Source organism: Manacus vitellinus, unplaced genomic scaffold, assembly GCF_001715985.3.
Source record: "Manacus vitellinus isolate BGI_N305 unplaced genomic scaffold, ASM171598v3 scaffold_29_pilon, whole genome shotgun sequence".
In the NCBI taxonomy this organism is placed as follows: domain Eukaryota; kingdom Metazoa; phylum Chordata; class Aves; order Passeriformes; family Pipridae; genus Manacus; species Manacus vitellinus.
The window spans coordinates 504,361-523,351 of record NW_021940207.1 but is presented as its reverse complement, the minus strand read 5'-3'; the positions used below and the strand labels follow the sequence as shown (position 1 = coordinate 523,351).

Below are 18,991 nucleotides of genomic sequence, written 5' to 3'. Positions count from 1 at the left end.
TGCTGTCACTCTTGATCCTAATGGTGTGAATAGCCATTTAGCTTGCAAAACAGCAGAGCCATTCAGTGGCTCGTGGGTTTTGGCATCATGCTCAAATGTTCTCCAGCCTTTCCTGTCTTTTGCCAATCTCTCTGACTAACTCACCAAATTTTTTATAATGCAGGACAGGCTCCCACAATAAATCTCTTAACCTCTGCTATTCAGACTCTTATGATAGATGGTGCCTACTTTCATTGCAGGATGTGATCCCTGCTGCAGTTACCTGGCTGCATTATCAGAGACTGAGGTAACACTTTGTTCTTAGAGCACCTGCATGATTTGTTTTATATCTTTGCCTTTCAAAAGCTTTTGAATTGCACTTCCTCTCTGGCTTTCACAGCCAGTTGCAGCTCTGGACTGAACTGAAGCCCAAGCGATAAGCCCTGCTCTGTATTTTTTGTGCAGAGTACAGCAGGTTCATTCATTACAGGGGATGATGCTGCCTGTTGAGCCACCCCCAATCAGTTGTGTATCTCTTGAGCATCACAGTCTGTCTCATGGAGACACCCACAGCCTGAGGCTGTGAGTCCACACTGTGATGTTTGCTTGCTATCATGAGGACAATGAACCTTGTTTCCCTGGTCACAGTGTAATGCAGGGCACACACCCTGCAAATGGGGACAAGTAGGGAATTTGGAAACAGCTGGCCTCTGCCTGGTACCTGGGGCTAGTGCTCCTTCCTTGCCACGTGCTGTGTGGGACCAGTGGATCTTAGTCCCACTGTGTCAGCTGCACTCTAGCAAGTGGTGGGAGGGTTTTTTTATATTTCTTCTTTTAAAATATCTGTTGCTGTTCTTCCATGTCAACAAACACAAGTGTCTGCAGCAGAGACAGTATCTTAATGAGTTGTTAGGCATCTGTGGAGATCTTGGCAAAAACAAAAAAAATGCATAAATGCTAGATAGTTCAGTGAGACCTGTATCAGATTTATCTAATACTGACCTTTCAAGAAGTCCTTGGATGATATGAACTGGCTGTTATTGGTAGCGGAGAAAATAAAGTTGCAGCAGTTTATACCAGCTAAGCACCTGGTCATTATGTCTAATGTTGTAAAAGTTGCTGTGGAAGCACAGGCTAAAATAGCTATTCATCTTTGATCCCTCAGCAATGCAAGAGGCTCTAGTAATCTCTAAGATTATGGTTATAGAGAGATCAAATTTTATATACAACCTGCTAAACCATGTTTACAACATGTTTCAGTTCAAAGAGGAAAGTAGTGCATGTGCAAGGTGTGTGGGTCTCCCCTCCTCCTCTGTGCCTCTTCTGGGCTTTTAAGAGTGAGTCTGTGGTGCCTTGGAAGTCTGACTTTGCAATGCTGTGGGTGCTCTGAGCTGAAGGCCAGCACTGCTGGCCCAGCACCTGGTATTTCCAGAGGAGAAAGTGGAGCCAGGTAGGAGTTACCACATATTTACATATTCTTGGGGAGCAGAGATGGAGCCAGGCTGTGTTTGAGAGATGATGTAAAACCATTAGAGGAATATACCGTCCTGCAGGACTGGAGGTAGTGGCTTTGCTGTGATTACAAGTTTCCAGGTGACTTTAATTACACTCCTATGTGGGGGAGGGTGTAAAACACAATGGCACAAATAAACAAAATGATCCAACTAGTAGGAGGCACAGTTGCAGGCTCTTAGTTTCCAATGCAACATATGCTCCAACCACTATTTCTAGATTCCCTGTGTATTAATACATATCTTATAAGGAACAATTAATGTGAAGGCTTTCAAATGCCAAAGCAGAAAGTCACTGAGACCAGGAGCCAGCTTGGCTTTGGCTGTCTTGGGCCAAGCCTGGGACTGCTCCCCAGGCTTCAGTGGAGTGATAGTGGGTTTGCCCTGGGAGAAAACATAATTCAGACTGCAAAGTAGAACAGAGTGAATTTTGTAGTTCTTACCAAAGTCTTGTTCTTTGAAAGTCTTCTCTGGTCTTGTGTAGGACAGTGCAAAAGAATGGATTTGGTAAAGGTTAGGACATTTCAGTGACTGAAGGAAAATTGCTTTCCTCCCTCAGGTTCCAGTAGTAATGCTATGTATCTGTTCATATATTTCTTTAAAAACTATTTGTGTCCTTCCAGCAATATTTGATACCCTGGGTATCTCACAGGCTGCAGAAAATATTTACTCTGTCTCGTTTGCCCTTCTCTCAACAATGCACATGCACAAAAGACAGATTTGAAGTGTTTGTGCCTTTTGATTGACAATAGAAATCTTTTGCTTTGAGTTTTGGCAGAATGTTCATGGTCCCAAAAAGCTTTTCAGTTAACTCTCATTTTGTTTGCATGACTAAGCAGTGGTTCTGCATCACTTAATTACAAAAGATTTGCAGAGCCTCAAAAGTGTTTCACTGCTGGAGAAAAATCCAGCAGTAAATCCAGCTTCCATGGATTAAATTGCTTTAAACTAAAAACCCCAATGGCAACAATTCTTTCTCATAGAATCACAGAATAGTTTGGGTTGGAAGGGACCTTAAAGATCACCTACTTCCAACCCCCCTGCCATGGGCAAGGACACTTTCCACTAGACCAGGTTGCTCTAAGCCCCATCCAACCTGGCCTTGAATATTTCCAGGGATGGGACAGGCACAGCTTCTCTGGGCAACCTGTGCCAGGGCCTCACCACCCTCACAGTGAAGTATTTCTTCCTAATATCCAACCTAAACCTATCCTCTTTCATTTAAAAGCCATTCCCTCTTGTCCCATCTCTCCGTGCACCTGTCAAAAGTACCTCTCTGGCTTCCTTGTAGCCCCCTTTAGCTACTGGAAGGGGTTCTAAGGTCTCCCCAGAGCCTTCCCTTCTCCAGGCTGAACAACCCCAGCTCTCTCAGCTTGTCTCCACTGCAGAGGTGTTCCAGCCCTTGGAGCATCTTTGTGGCCTCCTCTTGACTCAGTCCAGCAGGTCCTTTATTTTGGGGACCCCAGAGCTCAATGCAGTGCTCCAGGTGAGGTCTCAAAAGAGCAGACTAGAGGGGAAGAATCCTGCATGATGCCAGATCATGTGCATCTTCTTGACAATCAACACCCCCAAGTCTTTCTCCTTAGGGCTGCAGATAATTTTTCTCCCTTGAAGTGCAGCCTTAGGTAAGAGGAGAAAATGAGGCTTCAAGCCTCTGAAGAATCTGGGTGTGGACGGTGTAAACAATGAGAGATGTCTTCGTGTAAGAAATAATCCAAGCTACTGTCATGGCAATAATGTGAAACACTGACTGCTGGAACTTCCTACCACATCAAATATACTGCCATGAATTATTTAGCAAATCTAATTGAATGTAATTTTGCTATTCGAGATAAGTAGCCGCTAAGCTCAGTCTGAAAAATCAATTTGTATATGCCATAGTACTGATATCCCTTGGAACCAGCCTGGCATCATCCACAGCGCTGCCTACTTTACACTGCAGTTTCATGCTCTTCTTTTAGTATTAGGTTGGCCTGGGACATCCAACAGCCCTGGGTTCTCTGAAATTTTACATGCAGGAGGATGTAAATCTCCTTGAATTTCCAGGGTGGCAGACCTCTCAAACATTTCTTTGTCCCTTCTGGAGCATTTACAATACTTTTGGGCAGTACAACAGACACGCTTGGTTCACCGTGTGGTGCAGAAGGGCTTTGGGTTTGCCCAGAGCAGCTGGCAAGGCTTGCAGTGGATATGCCATATATCTGCTGAGCCATAGTGAAAGCAATCCAGGATGTAACAGCTGGAAAGTAGCTCTGCAGTGGGAGCTAGAAAACAGTGTAAAGGGCTTCTGTTGGCTAAGAAACCTAGATTTGGTCTATCGAGGTCAACATCATCTACTGGGGATTAGGTAGGATCAAGTAATTAATGAAAAAGATAATTCATACCAGTTTTCTAATCCCTACAGACAGTGTGGATGACACACTTCTGCTGTCAACTCTTCTATATATGTTTTCCTGTGAAGAAGTGCAGAGAAGGGAAGGGTGGGCAACAGGCTCCAGAGGTTGTCACTAATACTTCCTGAGTGCTCTTCTCTGCTGGTCCAGCAGCGCTTCTTCCTTGCAGATATTTGGTATGTCCAAATCAATGCCTGCTCTGGCAGCCTCACTGTTAGGGTATGCCAGCTCCCTCTGAGTCCCCTAAAGCATGGAGCAATGCAACCTGTGCCTGCTCCAGCCCCACCACTGTCACAGGGAGGATGGTGGTGCTGAGTCAACTTATTGCTGAAATTATTCCTGGAGACATCATCAAGACTGTTAAAAACCTCCATTGCTGCAGTTAGATAATTTGAATGTAGCACAAAAAGCAGCATCCTGGGGGATGCCCAAACTCTGGTCTTCACGTGATTTAGCCTAATTGTCTCCATGGCTCACACAGTCAAATTATTTGCATGGGAGCTGGTGTGCGAAGGGGCTGGAGCTGCAGACTGGCAGGTCCCGCAGCTCTGCACAAAGGGCTGGATTCTGAACAAGCTGATATCCCCCTTCCTGGTTTTCCTTGTTGGTTCTTACTAGGAGCATGGTGGGAGGTGTCTTTCTCTTAGGATGTACATCCAAATGACAAAAAAAAAATAGTTGCAGTCAAAGGTAAGCTGACCAGCCAAGGATTGTTTAAAGCAAAATTATCCTCTTGGTCCACAACAAAGTGGTTTGCTACCTTGTGAGAGCTCCCTCACCTTGTGTGGATGTGCAGGTCTAGGCAAAGTACAATTCCATTTGACATCTCCAGCAGTAGGGCTGAATGACCTCAGTGGAATTTTTTTGCTTCAAAGTGCTCAAACTTTTTACAATAATGTCCTAAGTCAGAGTGATGGTTATGATTGCAGATAGGAGGAGAGCTTCTGAAACTGTCACACTCACTGTTTTAAAACTCACAAAATACTGTTTCAATACTTTCAAAGTTAAACTCTTGGACTCTGTTTCAAAATAATTTTCTAGTTTTAAAATGTCCCTTAATTTAAAAAATAGCTATATTTTAAAATATTTAAAGTAGACTTGAAATGAAATGTGGATTTTATTATTTAAATAGAAATTGTCCTTTTCGGATCAACTGCAACTACATTTTTCCTCTCTGACCTGCTTTGTCCATCAGACTGGAAACCCCATTATCTCTCCATTCCTACAAGAGAGATTAGATTCTCAGCAGATGGAAATGCTGATCTCTGAAATTGGGTGCTGCTTCTGCCAGTGCCCAACCTGGACCCTGAGATGGGAGAGCACACAGCTGGGTTGGCCGTAGGAAGAGATTGCACCAGGGAATCCCTGCTGGGTTTTGCAGCAGAGGTGTGATGTTTCGGCACACAACTGCATTGCTCTTCCTGACAGAGCAGCTTTGATGCCAAGGAAGTAGAGCCCGAGTGCTCCAATGCTTGCAGTTTCAATATGGGTAGCTAAGGTTGTTTCCTACAATGTTCTTACTTTTATTGCTGAAACATGATGCACCAAATTTCTCAACTGCAGCAAGTGGAGTCATTTAGCCTTGTTGTGAGAGTGTGTTTCTGGGTGCACGTTGCAGGGCTCCATCCTGCCCTGCTCTGCAACCTGTGCCCACTGACACTGCCCTGGTCCCTTGGTGCAAGTGTCCATCCACTCTCTCTGAGCCTCTGTTGAGGGGAACCTTAATGCTACATTAAAAGTGATGTAGTTGTGGAAATAAGTCATTTTCTTGGTCCCTGAGTTCCTGTTGTAGCTGGAGCTGCCAGTGCAGGAGCAGGCAGAGAGCAAGAGCTCAGATACACAACCCCCACACCAGAGTTGCTGAACTCAGGAGGAAGCAGGGTGTTGCCACCCATAGCTATGGGGCTGTGAAGGTCAGATACGACCAAAAGCCATTTAAGCTCCTCTGGCCTTCAAGGAGAGGGGGGCAGACTTGTAGGCAGCTTTGGTCCTGCTAGGAGAAGTTTTGGTATGCTTTCCCCTCTGCACAACATGGGACACTTCCCACCTCCCCTGCTGTAAATGTATTGTCTCCTTTAAAAACTTTCCTGAAAGCTTGAATTTTGCTTTGCCTCTGCACTCTTTGGAATCATTGCCTGAAATACCAAAGCAGCATGTTTGATTACACTGGACTTGGCCTCTGCCTGGCAGCACCCAGCCCCTCTGCTGAGACAACTTGCTCAGAAATAAATTTTCAGATTAGCATAACTGAAGTGGGAAGGGCTTCTAAAACACTGGTAGAGATAAAGCAGCATGATCAGATGCAACATGCCTGTTTTCTCTGGGATATTGCAACAAGATGTGATAGATGGTCACCCCAGCAAAGACAGATAAGAAATGCCTGGAGGTAGAGGGAAGAAACTAAGAACATCTTTCCTACTGCCTGTTTGTAATAGTTTGTAGAGCACTACAAGCTAAACTCTGTATTATCTTTAGCCTGCATTATTGTCAGCCTATAGCATTCAAGAGCATTTCTGACTCAGAACAGGTTTTATGTGCGCTCTTTTTTGTCTTTATGTCACTACAACTGTGTGACACATCATGGAGGCTGCAGCCAGGAGAGGAAACTGCTAAGAAGGCCTGTGGTGGGATCTGGAAAACACAATGGGATCCTTTCCTTTGAAGGTGGATTTCCATTTCAAATGTTTCTCCAGGAAGACAAGTCCTTTCCTCCACTGTCCTCTTCACCTTATCCCCCAGGGAGCCTCATATTCCCAACAAGACCTTGGTATCATTATGACCCTGGTCCTCTAAATTTGATCCCAGCACTGAGGATTTAAAGCCAGTGAATTGGTGCAGTGCTGTATGCACTTTATTGTGTAGGATCTTCTTCACAGATAAACAGGGCAGTTGCTTTGCTCTTGCTATATTTTTTATGGCAAAGTGCTAACTAGGAGAGGATGGTGATAAACTAATTGGAAAATGAGAACAGTAGACCTACAGAGCATATAATACAAGCAGGTCAAAAGCTTTGGGAGTTGCATATGGTCATTCAAAAGCAGGATAAAATGCAGAGGTTTTGGTGCTGAAGTTGGAAGTGGCTCCTGTTAAATTTGCAAAGAGCTGCTGGGAGAAAGGCCAAACTCCTACTCCACAGCTGGGTAGGGAAAGGGATTCTTTTCTACACATCTAGACTTCACTGACCTCTCTCTGGCAGCTTTTTTGGCTCTTGCTCCTGCCCAGCCTCTTGATTATACTGACCTTTTTCTCTGCTGCAAGCCCTGCCCTGCAAGTTCCAGCAGAAAAGCAGTTAGCTGGGGTAGAAACCTCTGGAATGACTGGGAGAACTGCTCTGTGGTGGAGGATGAGATGAAGAGGGAACAGGGAAGGCTGTCCTGGGCTTTCCTGGAGCAGGTGCCCAAGCAGCTAGAGTCTGGGGGGAGTAGAAAGAAGAACTGGAGAAGGAGGGGCAAGAAACTGTAATAGCTCCACTCCCTGGTTTCATAGATCCATGGCTGGTTAGGATTGTCCTGAAGAACTAATGTGGAGTTGGAGCTCCAGGAAATCAATCCTCAGGAGTTTGTGCATTGATCTTTTGGAAACATTAACCTGAGGAATTTCTCCATCTACACTTGTTTTCATTTGGGTGCATGTTCACAGGGATTGATTTTCTTAAGATCTGAGCATTGAATTAGATGTTTTTCTGGATGCACTGGTTCAGCCTCAGCTTTTGTAAGGAGGTATCAACTGGGATTTCACCTAATTCGACTTTGTTATTGAGATTCACTGACAGCAGTAGGTTTGTGACTGCATTTTCCTCAGCAGCCCTTGAAGGGGTAGAAGGCTCTTTTATCCACAAGGCTGAACTGTGTTTTCACCCAAATGCTGCAGGAAATGGGGGTCAAATCCAGCTATTGCTGTGCAACAGGGTCGTGTGGCATGACACCCAATGAGGGCTGGATTCCTACCCCAACAAAACATGGTGGCCTCTTGACAGGTAAAGACACTAAAGTCTCATCTTTTCTTAGGAAAATAATGTGTCTAGATACATAAGATGTGCATATAAATGTATATGTGTGTGTATATATTTTCTTACCAAGTTGCTTTGTTGTCCTCTGTGGCTGTAGAGGAATGAGAGTAGACCCTTAAATAAAGTGAAAGTCAGCTGGCCCTAAGTTCTGCAATTCTGGTGAAAAAAAAAAAAATTGGAGGGGGGAGAAAGAGGTCATAAAGTGCACCAGAGGTATACAGAAGAGGATCCCCATTGCATCTGCTCAGTGATATTGCTGCCCATGTTCCAGCTAACCTAATTCAGGTGCAACCACATCTGCCCTTTGCTGTGGTTGTCTGCCAGTGCCAAACCCCTCTAATGAAAACAGTGGATATCTGTGCCCAAATTGCTAAAACAGGCAATAATATGGTTTTGGTTCCCGTGTTTTCACCTTCCCCATGCTCCTGCCCACTGCTTGCCACTTAGCCCCAGCAGTCTCAGGATGGACTGCCCTAAATCCCAGGGAGTCTGCTCCAAAATCAGCCATAAATGGAGCCACTGTAAAGTTACAGAAATGAGTGGCTTTGTCCTCTGTAGGCTTTGAACCTCTTTACCTTTCACCTGTGTATAGCTTGGCATGCAGGGGTCAAGTCAGAGTGAGATAAGGTACAATTCATTCCAGTGGTATTTTGTATGCAGGGGCTGAGCTCAGTCTCACTGCGTTACCAAAAGCTGATAACAAATAGATATGAAACACCTTTGAAATGCTAACTTATCCTAAAAAAACCATTTCTTCAATACTTCTAAGCAACACAAAGCTTCGTCCTAGACAATCTGCTCCCTCCTCTCTGTTTTAATAAGCAAGAAGCATAGTATCTGGCTGGAAAGAATGCAACAAATATTTTTGCATTCACACAGCTCAGGAAAGAAGTGATGCTGCAAAATTTCAAGAAATCCCAGTTTCAAAGTACCAAGATGAACAGAGGAGAAAGCTGGGAGCAGTGAGGTTCCAGGCAGGACTGTGCTTCCTCCCAGCTGTACTGCCCCATCTTTTCCCTACGGGCTGTAAGGGGGTGCTTAGGCTGCATCCTTCCAGGGGATGTTTTATTTTTGACCTGCATTGCAAGAGGAGCCAGAACACCAGGTTTTTGCCACACCAGGTTCTGTTTAGTGCATCATGCACTTGCTGTCCCCAGCTGCATTTTCCCTGTGCTCCCTCTGAACTCAGGTTTGGTCCTGAACTCCTTGTGTGGGTACACTGTGACCCATTTCAGTTCAAATGAACTAGGTTAGCTAAAGCAGTGGAAAATGTAGGTTTTTTGCTACTTTGCCTCACTTAGAGTGAAATCCATTGGTTACAGAAGACCAATCCCTTGGCTGATGTAAATCATTGTACCTCCTTTGACTTTGATGGAGGCTCATCTCTTTGTTCCAGCTGCTGATCTTGCCTGGCATCTGGTACACTCTATCCTGTGTGGTGTTTGTTTTAATAGCCTGATAAAACTATTATTCTCGAAGGGAGATAGTGGCTGGTAGCTGTGTGTTTAGCAAAAATCTGCACCCATACAGTTTCCATAAGTGTTTGCTTCAAAGATGTAAACACCACATTACCCAATTAAAGGACTGTCCTTAATAATTTATCAGGCAATTAAAACATTCATTGCCCTTTATCCCAGAGAGCTCCACCAGTGATATATAATGTGAACCTAAGCTAAAATGCTATAATAAATGAACAGTGATGCAATGCATCAAACATAATGGGAACATTAAGGCAATGAAGGGTGGTTTATCAAGAATGGAGGATATAACACAGTTAGTGGAGCTAACTTAATTTCTGGAAATACCATTGCTCCTGAGGAGTGGGGCATGGCACAGGAGGTGTCTGCAGAAGAAACCTCAGTAATATGTTCCAGGGAAAACTTACCCGTTACAAAGTTAAGAGACAGAAAAGATATCTCTCCCCAGTTGTTATTAATAATCCTTTTGAGAATGTCAAAAGAAAGGGAAATGAGCAACTGAAAGAGAGGGATTATAGCAGAAGTGGTGTTTCAGCTTAGCTCTAACTGCTTCTCATAGTACAGTATTGCTTCACACTCATGTAATGAAAAATGCAAAACTAAAGAGAGAATAAAAAAAGGCAAATGCTTTTGTTACTAATTCTGGTCTGGATGTTCTAAAAAAAAATGACTCAAGAGGTTGGGAGTCCAATTCACACTGAGCTAAAATCAGATTTGAACAGTTCGTTTCCCCTCTGAAAAATCTCAGTCACTATTGTAAAAATGCCAGAGCCTCGGCGGTACCAAATCTCCTGTCTGTGCTGTTCCTGCTGCTCCTGGGAGCTGCTCCTGGGAGTATTTTGCGGTGTGAAGGTGTACCCAAAGATGTGTAGGTCATGCAAACATAGAGTTGGGATGTGCTGCAGTGTGGATGACAGAAGGTTGATAATTTCATCTTCCCATTTTTAATAGTATCTTTAGGTGGGAGGATGATTAAGGGCCACCGCTACTGTTTTTGAAGAACTGTTCTTGAGCCCTTCAATTCTGGGTATGAAAAAGGATGGGATGGAAGTGAATGGTGATATAAAAATGATGGTCCTCCAGTTCCCCTTTCCAAGTTCTGAGGCTAAACATGTTGGCAAGTGATTTGCTTTAATGGGGAAAACCCACATGAGACTTGTTCTCTGACCAGAGTTTGAGACAGGCTTCACAAACGTTCACAGACACTTTAACTATGAGTATGAATGAGGCCCCCCAAATCTTTGTTCACAAAGCCTAGTCATGATTGATGAATGAGGCACACTTTAAAAACAGGTTTTCACAACAGGGCTTTTACGTGGGTGTATCTTTGATCTTTTTATGGTGACGCACGTCATCTGCCAGCCTAGGGAAAAGTGCCTTGTTCAAGGTACTATTCCATGCCTGCTGGTTTATTTGTCAGCCTGTATGGACCTTTATGATGCCTAAAGAAACTATGGTTATTAATGCTGGAGTCTTAGCACAGCATCTTACATCAAGCAGAGCTAAGTGATGTGGAGCCCACTCCATGCAGCAAGGGCAGGAAGGACGTGGGTTCTATTCCTGCCTTAGCCACTGACTCGCTGCCTAATCTTCGACACTTTGTGCTGTTATTATTTTTCCTTTGCTTATGTGGTCCCTTGTGAACTCTCTGGAGAAGGAGCAGCTGCTTGCTGCAGGATTGCTGGGTGCTTAGTGCTGTTACTCTATGGCAACTCATAACAATAGCATGGAGGGTTATTGGATAGTGAGCTTTTTATTAAGTAATTTGGAGTGGATTATATGGACTAGAACAGTGTAATGGAATGCAGGTTCATCTTCTCCTCACCACTTGCAGTATACATTAACTCCATTTATTTATACTGCCACTCTTTCTCCTTCGTGGGATGCAAAGGAGACTCAGCCTCCCACTACAAACTCCCCAAAGATTTTTGGGGCTAGGATCTGCTCTTTAATACACACAAGAAAACTTCTGCAGTTGTTTCTAGTCTCTGGAAAAGCTGCTACCAGATGCACATATGCATCTCTGCCATCCTGGCTTGCACAGCAGCATCTGTGGTGGTGCCTTTGCCCTTCCTGGAGTAACAGGCTGGGGAGCTGGACACTTATTGGCAGTCCTTTGTCCTAGTTTAAAGAATAACCACGTCTGTCAGGATAAAATATTTTGGTTTGTCACACCTTTTTGGAATAAACTTTTTCACTGAAGAAAACTTAAGGACAAAAGAGAATACATTTAAATAAAAGCATGAGCCACAAAAACAACAGCAGAATACACTTTTCAAGTGATACTTAATACAAACAACTTTTCATTGGTTTAACTCATCTCTTAGTTCTTTGTGGGAGGTTAAAGCAGGCAATTCCCTCTCTTAGCCCTAGAAAGGCACACAGAAAAATTGATACCCCCATTTCTGACATCAGGAGACTGTATGTCCTTGTATTTCTTTCTTGCCTTTTGTGCTTAGTTCCTTTCTTTTTGCAAATGAGCATTTGGATGCCATTCAGCCCGATGGGGGATTACAGCTGTTCTTTCCCTCCTCATCGTTCTGGTCACCTGGCTGACATTTCTACCACGTACCTGAACTTTCCCATTCCTGGATTCTGCGTGCTTTTCCTTGCACCTAGGCAGAACAGTAAGACCTTTTGTATTGTTATGAGATTAAAAAAAACCAAACAACAAAACAAAACAGACCCAGTCTTTTTAGGACACTCATAACTATTTTCTCTTGACTTTAGATGCTTAAATGTAAAATGGCTTGTGTAGTTTATTGATGCTCCACCTCACGGTGGGGTTATAAGGACTGCTGAACCTCCCTCTGCAGTTAGAAACTGCCATTACTTCCTTTGTGTAACTGCTATTCCTTGGCATAAAACTTAGAAGAAGACCTGAAACAAAGCCAAAGATATAATATCCTATCCTCAGAGAATCAGAAAAAAGTCGGCTCTAAATTTGCTGTGAAAACATTTGATTTGTGATGAATTTCTAGAGGAAAATAAAAATTGCTGCCTTGCAGAAATCACAAGAATTGCAGTAGCTTACAAGAGAAGTGTTCTTTTTGATGACTGCCTGAATCCCCCTCATGTCATATAATTTATGTTAATTAAATGCTGATGGAATCTGAATAAGCATATTGATGGAAGATGTATTTGAGATACTGTTATTAATTCATCATTCAGCAGCTAGTGCGTGAAATAATGCATTCCTAGGCTCTGATTTAGGACATTTCATTTTCAGTATTACCGAGATATCTGTTTCCAACAGAAATAACCCTTTAATCTACTGTTAAAAAAACCAACCAAAGCACAGCACAACAACACTAAAACAACAAGAAGCTCACCAAAAATCTGATTGGAGGCAGCCTGATTGAGCAACTCTGAAGCAGTAATTATTTATGCCTTTCAGAGCTATAGCACATACTGATCCCAATTCTTCAGGCAATGGACATAAAATAACGATTTAAAAATAATTATAACATTCAAGTACGAAGGAGAACCTCTAAACTCAACAGCATGTGCTTTATTGCACCTCAAGCTTACATTTTGGCAAGTATAAGGACATGGCAGCCTTCCTGGGACTGTGCTTTTGTACCTAAATCCTCACCTTGCTGGTAGTGAGCTGTGGACAAGGTTCAGCATCCTGCAACCAGGCTGGTGAGCTGAGACTGGCCACAAACTTCACTTGATGACAAAGAATTATTGGGTGGTGATTGATGTGGTTGGCCAGGAGACCTCCAGTGGCCTCAGAGGTGAGGGATGTCCCTGTTCCCCTGCTGAGCCTTGCCTTCTGCCAATGATTCCACCAGCACCAGTACCTGGAGGTCAGCCTTGGCTGACGCCGACCTGCCACCAAAGTGACTTCAGCAGCTCAAAGCACAGAAAAGGGGCAGCCTTGCCCCAGCTGTTGTTGCATCACCTCTCACAGGATGGTGTGGTTCAAAGCCATTAGGTCGGGTGAGTCTCTAGAGTGCCCCACACCGTGCATTGCTGCTGTGCCTGCTGCCACTGCAGGTGTCAGACAAAGGAAAGCAAAGATGGTCTGGAGGCCTCAGACCCTCAGCAAGAGCTGAACTAGGAAAGAAACTCCCCAAAACAGTAAAATGGGACATTTTGGAGTACAAAAAGCTAAGGAGCGGTGGTAATAATAGCCTAGAAACTGAATGTTTGCCTTCACTTAAGGGGGAGCACTTCTAATTACTTCTATGTGTTTTAGGTGAGGTCCCAGGTAACTGGGGTGCTCATAAGTGTTCAGAACAGTTGGAAGGTGGGAATAAAAGCATGGGAGCCGGTTACCCACCATACCATGATGTTTACTGCTGCTGGGGTTGGTTTCATAGGTCATCTCTAAATGTTTAGTGTCTTATAAAATCATTTTGGGAATCAACAGTGCCCAGAAACTTAACTGCTCCCATAACTCTGAGCTTCACTGGAAGAAGGGAGGCAGTTTGATCTCCAAAATTGAGTGTTCTTTGCTAAAGGGCTGCTCTGTAACCTGCCCTGCTACTTATGCTTAGTGTCACCGAGGGGAAGGACACACACCCTGAGGTTTCCTCAGCTGAGGGACAGGGGAGGTCTAACCCTAAATCCAGGAAGAGGCTGATGGGAGGCAGTGACATACAATTCCCACCAACGCTATAGTGTCTCTAAATGGACTTTCCTAATTTTGTGGGATCACATGAAACTGGGTCCTGATTTTTCTGCAAAGGCTTTAAGGCTTACAGCTCTCTCCCCTCTACAAAAGTGCCATTGCCTCAGGAGGTGGGGAAGCATTGATGTTGACAAGTGTTACCTTAATGCATGAGGTTGTTCATGCTTTCCCCATCGCTGCATTGAGCCCTGGGGACCAGTTCAGAAATGATGGAGAAACCTAATGATGAGCTTCTCTGAGAGAATTACAAATGTAATAGGGAATGGAATGAGGTAAGCAATGAAAACCAAGGTGAAATTTCCCGACTGACTGAAGCTGAACTAACTGTGGATGCTGCTGAAGGAAACTGTTCCATCCTCCTCCCCTTGATCTGCAAGCTTTGCCACTTCACCCAATACCATTAAATGAGTGGCAAGATGAGTTGCCTTTAGAGCTGTGGGGTTAGTTTTCAGGTGGATCACCGAGCTTAAGTCAGTAGGAGATTTCTTATGCTTAAGACGAAGTAAAGTGGCAGCACTGCCAAACTGCTGTGTAATTAAAAGTGTTACATGGTAATTGATAATGCTGTAGGTTGGATATAGGGGCATATATGACAAATACACTCTTTCTCTCCAGCAGGGAAATATAGGCTTTGCAGTGCTCATAAGTAGCTGAAAGTATTTAATATTAGGTTTTAACCTCCAGGGACCTTTATACTGCACCATCAAGAGAGAAATTAAAATCTAGGAAGAGGTATCTGAGCATCTGCACAGGAAGGACAGAGGTGTTCCAGATTGCAAACAACCACCTTCCCCTTCTGCTCCCCGAGACTTAACAACCCCAGAGTGATTTTGCTTGCTCATAACCATTCAGATCAGTGAATTCTTTTATTCAAATGTGATGCCTGTGGCTTCTTAAACGGTAGCTGGAAACCTTTCCTTGCAACTCCACCGGGTTGCTTGGAAAAACGTGCTTTTAGCCTGTTGTGTTTTGCTAATGAGATCCTGCTATTCAAGTAGGTGTGAAAGGGTTTCGAAAACAGTTTGTGTGTTTGTATACAGCAGGGAGAAGTGGCTGCTCACATTAATTCCCAATTCAGGCTGTGCTTGTGAATGGCTCTGACTACCCCAAAGATCAAAGGTGTCTGTATATATAATCTGCTTCTGGGCTGCTCTCCACTAATGATGGTGTCTGGCCCAACTATTAGTAGTTGTAATACATGGACAGGTCTAAGTAAGAGATACAAATCTGGCAATACTCAGGAATTGCTCTTTGCCCCTTAAACCGTTTGAATTGCTGGAGGATTGACTGAAAAACACCCTTACAGAAGACACAGCCAGGAACTACCTTTATCTAACGCTGTTTGCACTCATGGACTCAGGCATCCCTGTAGCCTGCAAACCTGTGTTTTCCCTGCCTAGCTATCATTCTTTAGTGTTTAGGTGGTTTTGTGACAGTAAGGCTTATGAATACTGCTTGCTAGGGCTGGTATTTGCCTTTGGATTTGGCTTCTTCCCATCCCAGTGCAGGGCACGGTGAACCATCAGAAACTGTGCAGTCTGCAGAACAAAGCACAAGAACTTTTTGGCTCCTGCATCTCTTTTGCGTCCTCTCTGTTTTTACTGTGGGTTTATGTACATTCACTTGCCTGGGGACTTGTCATCTTATTTGTAATCTATTGTTTTAATTATTTTCTGTGAAGGTGCCCAAAGACCTTGGGGTACTGAGACACAAATACATTATTTATTCATTAATTATTCATTATTGCTAACTACTTGCTACAATGTAGTTGTCTGCAGTAACTGCCTGGGTGAACCCTCTCCCATGGATAAGAGGGTACCTGCTTTATTTGCCAACTATTCCTCGGACAGGAGGAAGATTGCTACAAAAGTGGAGGAGGAAATAGCTACATTCGGCCAATAACTCTTTTTCTGATGTGTATCTCCAAGAGTTGACCTAAAAAGTATCAGAGGGAACACAGGTTCCCTAATGCACGTCTGCAGTTCATAACTATTACTAAATTGTCCCAGAACTGCCTGGAAAGGGATTTAGCAGATGGGTAAAAGGGCTTTAATTTCACTGCTCTTGACTGACTTTTTCCACTTGAGAAATGTCTCCTTCTGCAGCTTCACCTGCATCTGAGTTATCCCTGCAGTTCTGTTGTCTGCACTGCATTTTTGTTTGCAATGCAGAAATAAACACAGAAATGTTAAAAATAGAAATAACCCTGAGCTGAAATGATTTCCCCTTCCTAGCTGGCTACCTTGCACACCAGACTTCAGTCATATATCATCTCAGATTGCTGAGGCTGGAGCTCCCCAGTGCTCATCTCAGAGAGGTGTTTTTCAGAGATATACCTGGTCCCAATTGTTCATGGGATTTATCTGATCTCCATGATTTCCCTGCACTGATTGCTACAAAAGAAGGGCCTGAAGCAAACACCCAGATGCAGCAGACCCATCTTCTTGGCCAAAAGGCAGTGACTTCAGCCTGCCTTCCCCCCTCAGTGCTGCAGTTCATTGCACTCCTTAGTACCAGGGAGTAAATGTGTGGTTTAAAACTGGGATCAAAGTGTGAGATCCAGTCCTGGTGGGGACTGTGATCCTCCTCCAGCCTGAGCACTGTGCATGTGGCTGTGGGTGAACTGGGATGACACCTGGTGAGCTGCTGCTGGAGGACACACAGCTTTGGAGAAGATTAAATACAGTCTCTGCTGAGTGACAGCTTTGAAACCTCAAGGAAGTTTTAACAGGCTACAGGAGATCTGTTTTGCTGTTTTGTTTAAAATAACTAATAATTGCTGAACTTTTGGTTTTTAGCTGGAGAGGAAATCTCTTAATTATTTAATTGGTTGGTAACAGGTCAGAGAAGTTGAAACAGCTCAAGTGGATTGACGAGACCAGACTTTATGGGGATAGCAATGTTGACTGGAGAGGTCTGAGGTGGAGGAAAAATCATGTGTAATACCTAGCGATAGTGTTTTGTCCTCCTGAAAGACCATCTCATCTCTTCAGGGACTATTGTAGCAACCTGAATTTGTGTGAGCACTTCTGGAAATGGAGCTCACCCACTCAGGAAAATTAAAGCAGGCTGCCGGGCACTGCTGTGACTAGCAGGTCTGGAGAATTTTTTAACATTTTGAGATAATTTCTGGGAGCTCTAAAACTGAGTGGAAAACCTCTTTGGTTTCACAGTCTCGTCAGAAATTCCCCCAGGACATTGTGGTCACCATGACTGTCTGCTCAAGAAATGTTTGCATCTGCTTGATTAGTGTGTCGGATTGCTACAGTAAACAAGGAAATTAAGTCTTTAGTGATATGGATGGATATTTTGACAGTCATGGAGAGGGCAGAGAGGAAGTTTGTGTAAAAAAATCCTGACACTGGAAGGGTGAATTGAACACCCAGCATTGCTCTCAGCTGTTTAACGGAAGGCAGCTCAATCACTGGCAGGATCAATCCCTATAGATTGAGCCCATGGCTATTATCAACTTTTCTTATGTCCTTGCCGCTTGTAAATTTAACTCCACCTCTCAATAATGTTAAATGAAAGGCACAGCAGCACTGCAGAGAAAGGAAACAAAATGATTCCCCAACACGTTGCTCTTTGAGGACACCTCTCCTCTGTATGAAACTTAGCTTCAGCCTGTGCTTGAATTTGTCCCTCTCTTCCCTGTCTACTGTGGTTGAGTGGAGTCACAGTGTGATACAGTTGGGAGGGTACCTATCTCTGCCCTTCCATAGTTACAGAATCCACTTCAAAGAAAATGTTCTTGAGAGAGCACAGCCCATTGCACAGTGGTGAGTCCTTCTAGTGGAATAGCATATATTAAATGGTAATCATTTTAGATATTTTGCAGGGTAATTCTCCTCTGCTGCTCTCTCCAGTGCCCCTGTCCTCTCAGAATTGTGTGGAAGCAGGACTCAAGTGTTTTCAGTCTGTTGCTGATCTACCTGTAGAGGTCTAGAAAGCAAGGTGGGAAAGTGCTGGAAAAGTGCCTGTAAGCACTCTTGCTTGCACTTGCCAACAGCTTTGGAGCTGTACCGCTTGTCTGCCACCTCCATTTGAGAGGACCATAAAAAGGAGCATCAGTGACCATCCCAAACTATTGGGGCAGTGGCTGAGTGTGGCTGGCTAAGCTGCTGGGAAGAGATGGCTTGGAGCTGGAGTAAGGAACAACAGAAAAGTCTGCCTGATGCAAGCTCCAAATCTGGCTGAGGGCATAGAGTGGGTATTTTTAGCTTTCACGCTCTCCTCACCACTTAGGTGTTCATTTTATACCCCTCTGGTCTGTTTGCCTACACAGCCCTGTCTTACACAGCCCTGCTGTCTGCTCCACCTCGAACCCAGGCACAGTGCCAGTGACTTGAGGCATTGGATACGGCAGCAACAGGAGCATCCTATGCCAAATCCACCTCCCAGGCCTGGGTTAATGGAACACTGCTCAAATGCTTGCTCAGTCTAACAGGAAAAAAAAAAAGTCAATATGTCCTGGCAACTGAAGGCCTTAGTGTGTGACTGTGTAGCGACTACAACAGTGCAGGAAGTGATAAACTCTGAGAGTGTCTCAGCATTTATGAGAATGAGGGCACATACGTTATTATTGGGCATTACCATATAAATTATCACCTCCTCTATACTTCCCAGTTGTACTATAATCTCTTCAAGTGCTGCTCCTCACTGTGCAAGAAGCAATAAGGGAGCTGGTGCTTCACACTGCTTTCCATACAATGAAAGTGCAACACTGCTCTGACAGCCGTTCTGTTTGGTGCCCACGTGCCTGGAGCACATCCAGAGCTGTCTGCCCCACACCTGCGAGACAAACAGAGCTAATCTGACACTGCATCTGCCCACTCTGCCCAGTGCTCCTCACAAATATAGAAACAGTTCAGACCAACATCTGTAGAAACTGGATCTTGCTGCCGCATCTGTTTCTCTCTCCTTTAGCAAAGATTGAAATATAAGTCTGAAAGGATCCTACCTTTGACGCATGGTTGCCATAG

General features: G+C 44.1%; 1 protein-coding gene across 3 annotated transcripts in view; it reads right to left on the bottom strand.

Moving 5' to 3' along the window:
- Window positions 1-18,991, bottom strand: part of LOC103758213 (calcium-activated potassium channel subunit beta-2) — a 142,992-nt gene that overhangs the window by 60,701 nt on the left and 63,300 nt on the right. Inside the window, exon 2 of one of the 3 annotated variants that reach the window (XM_018075061.1) lies at window positions 11,943-11,985. The exons of the other annotated variants lie outside the window; for them this stretch is intronic. Coding sequence (XP_017930550.1) covers window positions 11,943-11,956 — 14 coding nt within the window. The 5' untranslated portion in view covers window positions 11,957-11,985. The remainder of the gene's footprint in view (window positions 1-11,942; window positions 11,986-18,991) is intronic. 3 annotated transcript variants of the gene reach the window in all.